General features: G+C 39.9%; 1 protein-coding gene across 5 annotated transcripts in view; it reads left to right on the top strand.

Annotated features, from left to right (window-relative positions):
- The window catches only part of LOC111872659 (guanine nucleotide-binding protein G(q) subunit alpha), a 65,961-nt gene that overhangs the window by 46,901 nt on the left and 7,377 nt on the right, over nucleotides 1-11,683 (top strand). For 4 of the 5 annotated variants that reach the window (XM_023866754.2, XM_023866755.2, XM_023866757.2 and 1 more), the window contains 2 exons: nucleotides 1,972-2,125; nucleotides 6,083-6,190. In XM_023866754.2, the coding sequence (XP_023722522.1) occupies nucleotides 1,972-2,125; nucleotides 6,083-6,190 (262 nt within the window). Of the gene's footprint in view, nucleotides 1-1,971; nucleotides 2,126-4,384; nucleotides 4,493-6,082; nucleotides 6,191-11,683 lie in introns of all 5 variants that reach the window. The other variant, XM_023866758.2, reaches the window with a different exon arrangement.

Raw genomic sequence — 11,683 nt, 5'->3', positions numbered from 1 at the left:
GTGGATCATCTGCACGACATCCACAATTATGCCTGGCAACACCTGAAGCTTGCCAGTGACCGGATGAAAACTTGGTACGATAAACTGGCCAACTCCGCAGGTTACGACAAAGGCGACTGAGTCTGGCTCGATCGCCCAACCCGCAGAAAGGGGAAATCGCCGAAACTACAGGCATCATGGGAAGGTCCTTACAAAGTAGTGACCCGGATAAATGATGTGGTTTACCGAATCCAGAAGACCCCTAGGTCGAGGATGTTGGTTGTACATCTCGATTGGCTCGCGCCTTATCATGGAGCTGCTCGAGACGAGCAACCATAAAAAGGGGGAAGATGTGGCGGTTGGAGAGAAGAGAAACAGTAGAAGGACACAAAGAAGATGCTACAAGAACAGCCTCCAAAGAAAAGGAATGGGGGAAGCACGGTTAGGCTATTCAGGACGAACAGCCTTAAGGAGGGAGCAGTGTGACATGTTGACCCCTACCTCCCCAGCTGCACGTAGCAGTAACGTAGCGCTCGCGTAATAGGTGAGTAATCACCCCGCAACTCTTCCCGCGGTGACGTCACGAGTGGAGCTGAAGTGAGCCGAGCGGAGCCGACGTTAGCCGAGTCCTAGCATCCTGGTCGCTATGCAAGGCGAGTCAACAGCGATGACATCACCAAGGGTACCGCGGGTTGCTAGGCAGCGCGGGTAAACAGTGATTGCGAGAGACGACGGTAGTAACAGCGGTTACTTCCGCTAGCGTTACTAGCAACACAGCGCCAAGCAACAAGGGTGCCTATTACGTGGCCGTTTTCCATATTTTCCAATCGAGGCTACATAAGGAGCAGCGAAGGCTATCCACAGTGAGTTCTCAATGCAGCTACCTACGAGTTAGTTCCGAGCAAGCCTACTAGCCAGCGGCGTGTTACGAGTGAAAGTGTGTAATTCAGGGAGACTTGTATAGCTCCCGCGTTATTAATACGTGGAGACTCTTGAAGATAGTGTGAAGAGATTTGGTTGTAGGGTTTGTAAAGTGTGAAACCCGCAACTGTGTTATAATTAATTGTAGCCGTTATTTGTAGACTGTTAAATAAACCAATTAACCATCTCTACGGCGTTTTCAGTAACGAAACACGTTACATTGGTGTCAGAAGTGGGATTAGAACTTACACACGTGACCGACGAGATTCGATCTCAAGACACGTGACAATATTCAGACATCTTTTCTAGTTATGAGTTTTGTGACTTTGATAAAACGTCGTCCCAAATTCATTTTGAATCTGACATGTTTCGGTTATCCATGATGTCTGGTTATGAGAGACATATTTAAGTGTCTTATTTTCTTGTGTGCTTGGAAGGTAACATAGCTTGGGAAATAGTTATTTATCATGATGAAGTAATAAACTAAATGTTGGCTTTAGTATGTTTAATTATATGTGAAGTGTAATTAGTACTGCTTTTACAAGCACATTTAAGCATTTTAATTTCACAAAGGAAAAGATTTTCTTACTCCATTTCTAGTTACTTTCTGATATGTAGTATAAATGATGAAGTGTTATGAATTTGAAAAAAAAAAAATCCCTTGATTTTCATGGGTTTACATATTTCTAACCATTCTGAATTGCATCTGCCTGTGTATACACGTATATGCATATGCGTTTTGCTATTGCCTGAACAGATCGATAAACTTTACTCTTATTCAGTGTTTTGTCAGTTCTGGCTTTACTGGTTAGATGTATTTTTTTCACTTTTGGTCAATATTTGGTGACCAACAGTGGTCTACAGAGCAAGTTTTGTTTCAGGTTCAGTCATATATGAAAAGGAATGTGCAATATCTTCGCACTACTTTTTTTTTTTTAAATTTCTATATCATTTTGTGTTTAACAATAAATATATATTTGCAATGTTAGATATGGATTCGGGGCAGTCATGGCTCTTGGAACCTGCTTTTCAAATGTAGGCATATTAATGTTTGATTTGGTTTTTCCACAGAATCGGATGGAGGAGAGTAAAGCCTTATTCAAAACGATTATCACATATCCGTGGTTCCAGCATTCGTCAGTAATTCTTTTTCTCAACAAGAAGGATCTCCTTGAAGAGAAGATCATGTACTCTCATCTTGTGGACTACTTTCCTGAATATGATGGTATAGAAAGTAATCACTTAAAAAATTAAAAGAGCTTTGTTCAGTGGAAGGGGCCTTGTAAGATACTGATAAAATCAAGAAGACTGAAATAATTGGAACAAAATCAAATTTTTTATCTCAAAATGTTGGTTTCCTTCATTAGTTTATAATATATATAAAAAAAGGAAATATAGAAAATGCAATGGTTGTTTTGAATAATGTATTTCAGCGTCCTGTTGCAGTGACATATCACTTTACACGTTTCCAGATTTAACACAACTTTGTTTACAGTTACTCCTTAATTTAATATAATATTAAAATTACAATTAAACTGCTACATGTTTCTGCCTTAATTGGCCCTCCTCAGACAGCTGTTCATTTGTTGACATTGCTACGCTGCATTAGTTAATAAGTTAAAATATTCCTGTGTTATTGCATTTTTGTCCACATTAAAATACATTTGCTTGAGAACATCACTCTTTATCTTTTCTTGCAGTACCTTCTTGTAGCATTCATGTTTTTTTGTGTTGTTTTGTTTAGCCCTATGAATATCAGTGTGGTGGTGTTATCATTGTTATTTTTATGTGCCCCATTAGTATGGATGTTCCCACAATAAAGTGATGTACATTTGACTGGAGCAGCTGCATTGGAACATACAGACAAATGGGTCACATAAGAATATTAACGATAACAGCATCCTCTAATATTTATAGGGCTGACCAAAAAACACAAAAAACATGGACACCACAAGAAGAAAGTAGCGCAAAGAACGATGAAGTGTGGTGTTCTCAAGCAAATATATTTTAATGTGAACGATGAAGATGCAAGAACACTGGAATATTTTAACTTAAGATCTAATGCAGTGTAGCAGTTTCAACAAATGATCAGTTGCCTGAGAATGGTCAAGTAAGGTTGAAACATGTAGCAGTTTTATTGTAATTTTAATATTATTTTAAATTAAAGAGAAATTGTAAACAAAGTTGTGCTAAAGATGGTAGTGTGTAAAGTAAAGGGGTTGTTTTATTGAAGAAATCTCATCGGTTAAAAGTGAAAATGTCGAGATAATGGACATATTAATTGTGTAAAAGGTTCATTGGATTCAATAAGAACTAATTTTATCCATATTAATGTTACAATGCCAAGGAGTGCTTTTGCTTTTGTAAATATGTACCTTCAATGTAAGGCTACAAGGCAGTCAAATAACAGAATCATTGACTAGCAATTGTTTGCTTTTATTATGCATATTTTGCACTTTTGGATTGTGATAACTAAGTCAGTGAAGTAATTGTCTATGAACTGAGTGGTTAAGGTTTAATTATTGATGGGTGTTGAGGTATAGGTGACAGGATTGTGAAACTGATTATTCACCTGCATCCATTTCTGAGGTTTGAAAATGTGAAGTTGTTTCTCCTAGGGAGTAGGATGTGTTTTTACTGCAATTGACTGGTACAGTTTAGAAGAAAATACAAAAAGGAACAGAAATATTGGCTGAAAGAAATGGAAAGGAGTTACGGATTTTTATAATTTTTATAGAATGGGAAGTAGATTCTAAAGGGTTCTGACTATGGTGGATGACACACAGAATTACCAGTTTTTTGGACCCTTTCCGTCATCCATAATCTAGGTAATAGAGTACACGACGTTTCAGAAACTGGATCTGTTTCCATCTTCAGGTGAGAAAGGGAGACACCTATTCAGTTGGGCCCCTTAGAAAGAGCTAATCTGTCACCAGCTGAATAGGTGTTTTCATTTCTCACCTGAAGATGGAAACAGATCCAGTTTCCGAAACGTTGTGTCCTCTATTACCTAGAATTCCGGACAGTGGAAAAAGACCAAAACCCAGTAATTCTGTGTGAACATGGGAAGTGTTAGGCATCACCACTTACTTACACATCTGTCAGAAAGTAGTTAAGTAAGCATCATTAAATAAACTAAGAAGAAAGATATAATGTCTTCCTTAATTTGGGTGTTGATGGTAAATTGTGTTTTATGACTACAAACACTCATCATGTGTCACAAGTCAGTAGTATTTCAACCTGAAGTTGAAGTCTACGGTTTCGTTTCGTGTTTTTTCAGAAGGGTTCAGTTGATGCTATATTACACTTAGTATTAATAGCTTTCTGGATTTTGTCCATTGTCTGATATTCTGAACCAGAATAAATGCTTTTGGAGCTGGATTAACTCCTGATTTCACTTACCAGGTACTTATTGAGTTGAGTATGTTAGACAGTCTGGCTAGAAGGCCAGTAATACTATATTGTTGCATGCTGTTCGAGACAGGTCCAAAGCAAGACCATGTTGCAGCTCGAGAGTTCATCCTCAAGGTGTACCTAACTCAGAATCCAGATCCTGATAGAATGTGCTACTCTCATTTTACAGCAGCCACAGGTCTGTGGTACATCCCTCTTCTGCTGCAGAGTCGCAAGATATACTGTTGCTAGTTGCTTTTTCCATTTGTTTTCATTCATATTTGGAAGGCTTATATTGAAAATTGTACGTCACTGCACTGTGTGCTGTTTTTAAAAAGTAGCATTCCTCCTTGAGCACCCCTTACCATATAAGAGCATGATAAAAATTAGATTTGAAGCTTCCATGATGGCTGTGACAGTGAAGTGTTCTTAGGTGATCAGCAGTGTAATAAATGTCTTGGTATTGGGTAGTGGTCTGTACTTGGACAGGATACTGGGCCCCAAGAGAGGCATTGTTCGCACAGACAACACACAGCAGTGTCACCACATCAACTCCTGATGGTAGTGGCAGAGAAGTCTCTGATACCAGCTCCATTTTTGCACAGCTGATCAGACAAGATGACACATGTTGTATAGTAAAGTTATTTTGTAATGCTTCAAACCATGTGATTAGGAAAACACTGTAGTGAGGAAATAATTATATTGGCTCCCTGAAAAAATAGCAGAAAGTGCAGGAAAACGTAGGCAAGTAATGAATTCTTCTCACGTGAACATCATTTCAACAAGGAATGAGTTTCAGGTATTTTGGCTGTTCATACAAGAAGAGTTCATTGTAAGTGTATTGCTTATAGTTCTTAAGTTGGAACATGTTTTTCCAGTTCCATTTCACAGTCATCCTAAAAGGAAAAGAATTTTACTGTCAGAGGTCCACTGATGCAGGTTTCTTTGGCGCTGTGTCTTTCATGTTCTGTCCCATGTTATGCTATGCTAATGGTTACTTTCAGTAGATGGTAGTTAATTTTGTTAATGAATTACTGATTCACAGCCTGGGAAGTCATTGTACCTGTATTAACAGTATTGCAAGATATACCACAAGGCCTGCCAGATAATGTTGCAGTTAGGTATGAATTTCTGGTGCTATAACTACTGGGCTACTGGTGTTTTGCATCTCTCAGGTGGTTCCAGGAACAGCTTTGGTAGAGCTTTGTGTTCTCTACAACATTTTTTTTACATATATTTTGTTGTACAGTGATCTTTATGATTCATTAAATATTTTATTAAAAGACAAAACCAGTCTTGCTAATGTCATGATCTGTATAAATAATAGTTTTATATCTGTGATTAAAAAGAAATTATGTTAGAACTCCATTGACTTGAATATTTCCTTACCAGAAGCTGGGAGAGCTCAGTATAGCTATGGGCTGGATGTCCTGGGTTTGATTCCTGGTAGGGGCAAGAGATTTTCCCTGCTCCAGAGCATCCAGACTGGCTCTAGGGCCCACCTAGTCTCCTATCTGGAGGGTACTAGGGCTCCTTTCCTAGGGGTAAAGTGGCTGGGGTGTGAAGCTGACAACTTACCTCCACCTAATACTGAGGTGAAGAATGGTGTACCTACACCTAAACTCCCCTGTAAGTCTTAATGGCGTGGTGCTTAATTGGTTAAACACAGGGACAACCTTATATTTTTTTTTAATATTGTACCTGAGACTTGATTTCAGTCACACCAGTAGTTAAATTACGAACATGTTTAGTTTCATGTAACTGTTCTTTCTTGCTTGTTTGCTTGTAGGCCCCCAGAGGGATGCAATTGCAGCTCGTGAATTCATCCTAAGGATGTTTGTGGATCTGAATCCCGACAGTGAGAAAATCATCTACTCGCACTTTACCTGCGCAACAGGTACCAACTACCAAACATGCCACAACACTGCACGTTTGCAACTTCGACCATAAATAAGTTCATTCGAGTTCCTGAGCAGTGCACAGCCCCCCCCCCCAAAGGTTTATGATAAGCAGTCATAGAGAAAGAGATTTACTGAGGTTTACTGAAATACATGTGATTGGTTCTATGGTAGGAAAACTTTGGCATGATTCTGTGTTCCTGATAAGTGCAGAAATTGCTGTCCTTTGTACTAGATGTTGGTGCATGCATTGGTTTGAAGCATGATGCCACCATTTCACAAAATAGAAGTGATATTGTAATAAATGTATAAGAAAGAATACTTACACTTCAGACTGCAGTGTAGCTGCTGTGTTTCTACTTGAAGTCATATGACATTTACTGCCTTTTGACCACAGACAAAGAATATTTATATCCATTTTGTTTGAAAAGGAGAGTGATTAGTGCTGAATGCAAGGCACCAAAGAATATGAATTTATAATTCCACCTTTAGAAATTGTGGTAAAATAAAACTTTTTTTTTAATGCTAGTGGGGTGGGACTAAGTCCCTTGTACTGTGGCCACTTCTGGCCTATTGTACCAGCCCCAGATGATAGGTAAGGGTGATTGTGGAGCAATTGGTGGAATGAAGATTGGCAGGGGAAACACCGAAGTACTCGGAGAAAAACTGCCCCATCGCCACTTTGTTCACCACAAATCCCACTTGATGAGACCTGGGANTCGGTTTTATATTTGGTTGTGGGGAATGTCAAGGGAGGTGTGTCACTTAATTATTTGCATCTTCACTGACTGCAGAGTCTGATAACAGGTGGCACAGCACACTGTTCCTTCCCCATGGTGCTGCAGCTAAGGGTGATCTTTGGCCTCCTGAACAGTTTGTCTCCATTCTTCATCTTTCTTCCACATCCTTTCACTTTCATTTTACAAAGATTATCATGGACATCCTCCAACCATCTCCACCTGGGTGTTCTTATCTTCCTTGTCATATTATATATATTGTCACGTGTTTGGTGTATACGCGACAAATAACTTCAAGCCATATTTGATATAGCGAATTTTATTTCACATTCGCTCTTGCAATCACACAGTTTACAATCTCACAATTACTGCCATTGGCAGTATCACAAGTACTAGACTGCAAATGCTAGACTACAACCGAAAGGTTGACTGCCTGGCTAACTCGGAACTATCTCGCAACTGTAGCTCGAGAACTGGAGAACTGGAACTAACTCGTGAACTCGTAACTAAGTTGAGAACTCACTGCTGGCTAACACGGAACTGACTTGAATAGTCTTCGCTGCTCCTTATTTAGCACCATTCTGGACAACACAGAAAACAGCCACGTAATAGGCACCACTGTTGTCTGGCGCCATGTTGCTAGCAACACTGTTGGGAGTTGTCTCTCGCAACCACTGTTTACCCGCGTTGCATAGTGACCAGCGTGCTGGGACTCAGCCCGCTTCGGCTCCGCTCGGCGCGTCAACACTCCCAGGGGGGGGGGGTCCTGCTAGCGCGACACGTCACAATATATTCTAACGTGTTTGGAGTAGATACTTCCATGGCAACGCAGTAACAGTGGGCTGCTGCGTAGACAATGCCGAAACAACGAACGCGTTTCCCCGGAGATGAACAACAGAAGGCTGTTGAGTACCAACGGATGAGACGAAACACGTTACCGCTGTAATCTATAGAGATTGTTCCCAAAGCAGCGGATTGCCGAACAGGTGCAGGTGCCCTGTCAGGACCGATAAGGACATTGAATTCAGAAAGTTGTGGAGGGAAAGAAACGACTTTTTAAGGGTCATGTAGTACACCAAGAACCCTGACTCCAGTTTCATGTAATTTTTTTTGTGCATGCTGTGGCTTTTAATAGTGCAATTTCTTTCCTTCCGCCTCTGTCCTAATCCCCTGTCCCTATTGGTCCAGGTGGGGCACTAACTACACACTTTAATTCCTTGGTTCTTTCAAAACATAAACATATATATGCTCTATCTCAGCCACCCTGAAGACTGAGGCAGCGTACTGCTGATACATTGGCAACGCTGCCAATATGCAGATGGTGTAATCATCCAAAAACGGAATTAAAATTATGAACGGTGTTTGATATGTTACAAAAATGCAAAAATATTGCCAGTACCCAGAAAATGTATTAATGGTCAAAGGTTTGCAAACTGTGCAGGTGATGGCATGTGATTTAATGCTATTTGTTGTCTAATGTTTATGTTTTCTTTTCTTTGCATGCTGCTGTATTTCTGGAAATGGATTGCAATTGACTTCTGTTACCGTCCTTATTGTTATGCTATTTGTGTCAACATTATGGATTATAAATATACCATGGGACTGTTAAATGGAGATTTTGTTGCATTTTATGTGTGTTGCATGTAAACAGATACTGAAAATATCAAACTTGTATTCTGTGCTGTTAAGGACACTATAATGCAGAGTGCATTAAAAGAGTTTAACTTAGCATGAAGTGGCACACATGTTGTCTGAAACACTTTGAGAAGACAGTTGTTGTTGTTTCCAGTACACTGTACTTCACAGTTACCATTTTTGTAACAGACTTTATTCTTCTTGCTTTATATATTTCTGTGTATTTAAAACATGAATTTTGGCATGTGTATGTGATTTTATAGGAATTGGTGTGTGGGTGCTATGAAGCTTGCTTCTAAACAAATGCAGTTGTATTTTGCATGGCTCATTTATACGGACGATGGTGCATATAATAAGAGAAGACAGGGAAATGAAACATTGTATCACGAACAAATTGTTATATCTTATGTTGTGTGTGAAATTGATTTAGAATATTGCTTGCTGTGTTTTCTGTGATCATGTTTAGTTCTGAAAATGCAATACAGTGGAATCTCCGTTTTGTTTCTTTGGGAGAAAGCAAATTTGAATACTAGGGTACAAGGACTGGAATTTTAAGAAATGAACACAAAATTAGAGAAGTCAGGAGAGCTCAGTTGGTATAGCAGCAGGCTACAGGTTGGACGGCCTGGGTTCGATTCATGGCAGTGCAAGATTTTTATGCTCTCCACGGTGTCCAGGTTCACACTTCGGCCCACCCGGCCTACAACGAAGTGGGTACTGAGAGCTTTTTCCCTGGGGGAGGGGTAACACGGCAGGGGCATGTAGTGACCTCTCACCTCCATCTAGTGCCGAGGTCAAGAGAAGTAGAGTTGTACCTCCACTCCCGCATATGTCTTCATGACATAATTAAGCACAGTGACAACTTTATTCTTTTTAGCTTACACAAAACAAGAAGATATGAGTGTTTCTGTAGGAATGGGCATAAAATCAGATACTTGTGTATCTGCTGTGGAGATTAAATAGTTTTGTGTAGCATTGCCTGGATTTTCTTTTTGTTCGTCATTAACCTTTATCATCTGAGTTAATTTTTTTTTAATTTGCTTAGTGGGGGGCGAAGTCCAACTGGGTCCACTCGGCACAGCGGCCACTGATTGGCCTATTGTAGCCTGCCCCCGGGTGATTATGATGGAGAATTTGGTGGAATGAAGATTGGCAGGGAAAACCAAAGTACTCGGAGAAAACCTGCCCCAGCGCCACTTTGTCTGCCACAAATCCCACTTGACTAGACATGGGCCACCACGGTGGGAAGCCAGCAACTAACCGCTTGAGCTATGGCGCAGCCTAATCATCCGAGTTAAGGGACAAAATCTCCCGCTAGTGGCTCAATTTTAATTTGGGGAGGGTTAAGGGTATTTATATTGAATACAGTGTTTTGGACCCCAGCATGCACTAGCACTGTCGTGCAACTCATGGATAATAACGGTCAGTGTACAGTACATTTGTAGATAGTCTTTCCTCCAACTGACTGTTGATTGAACTGTGGTCAGATATTGGAAATACAGTGACATAAGGAAGGACTTAATCTGTCACTATTATATGGCTTTTAAATTATTATGTAAAATACAAGTTACATGAGTGATAGGGAATGGAAATTTGATATAACCTGGACAAATTTCACTGATGTTGATATATTTGTAAAATGTGATAAAGTTGGTGAGTTTGCTTGAATATATTTTGGATTATGTTGTAAGTATATATGATCAGTGTGAATAGCAGAACAGCTTTTGATATAGTGTGATAAGATAGTTCTGCTATACTAACAAACTAATGTCAGGGAGCAGAGCCCTTGAGAACCAAATTGTTGCTTAGCTGCTCAAGTTACTTTCCTTTTACAGAACTCAAATTGCATTCCCAGCACATGACTAAGTCATCTTCAGCAAATAGCTGAAAACTGTCAAGAATTTCACATATATTTCCTGCATGACCATAGGCCATGCCTACAGCAGCTAGACTGACTTTGTTTATTTGCTTATCAATATAATCACAAGTCTGCAATCTCAAATTAGTGTCACCGAATAGGTAAAATGTTTGAGAATATACATGCATGGGTATACTCTGTGTGTGGTCCCATTACATATATGTAAATGGAAATGGGCAGGGCATGTAGCATGAATGGGGCTGAAGCGTACTGCATATAGGATATTGGTGGGAAAGCCAGAAGGAAGGAGACCACTAGGAAGACCAAGGACCCAAGTGGGTGGTCAGTATTAAAATGGATCTCAGAGAGATAGGATGGGATGGTATGGACTGGATCAATCTGGCTTAGGATAGGGACCAATGGAGGTCTCTTGTGAACACTGTAATGAATCTTAAGGTTCCATAAAATGCTGGGAAGTTCTTGAATAGCTGCACAACTGGCAGCTTCTCAAGAAGGGCTCAGCTCCATGAGTGAGTGTTGAGTGAGATATGCATGCATACTGGTAATATTTATTTGTCACACGAATAAATAGTCAGTAGTGTTTTGTGTGAGAAGTATGGCAAGAAGTAGCAGATGAGTGGTTGCAGCTGCATTTTGCGAGGAATGGTGATGCACTGCAACTGGAACCCTGTTATAAGACATGTACACCTTTCAGGCCTTATCTCATTTAATAGTGTTTGCCAAATCCACTGTGCATTCTGTTGGCAACGGCTATCTGCAGTGCCTGTCTGGCACTCTGTCTATCTTATGCAACATAATAAAATAACTGAAATCTGTTTAAACTTTCGAGAACTGGAAAACCTTGTAAGAAGTACACAAAGTATAAATTAATTTATTTAAAGGGCACTTGATTGTATGATGACCATTTATGTTAATGAGAAGAAGAGAAATGAATAGACAAGCAGGAACTACATACTTTTGTATTCATCATCATCATCAGTAATCTGTCAAGATGACAGGTCCACAGTCTCTTCCAAAACAATTCCTCCACTTAATGCGATCTAGAGCTTTCTCCTTCAAATGACAGTATCCTCTTCTGTCCCCAAGGTCATCCAGCATCTTCTTACGTCTTCTTCCTCGTTTTCTTGTCACTTCTATCCGCCCATCTATCTTTCCTTCGATAGCTTCTTTTAGAAGGCAGTTTCTGCGTAAAACATGACCAATCCAATTAGCCTTCCGTTTTCTTATTTCATGTAGGATAT

This window comes from Cryptotermes secundus, unplaced genomic scaffold (assembly GCF_002891405.2).
Source record: "Cryptotermes secundus unplaced genomic scaffold, Csec_1.0 scaffold61, whole genome shotgun sequence".
NCBI classification, from domain to species: domain Eukaryota; kingdom Metazoa; phylum Arthropoda; class Insecta; order Blattodea; family Kalotermitidae; genus Cryptotermes; species Cryptotermes secundus.
This window is presented reverse-complemented; position numbering and strand designations above follow the sequence as displayed.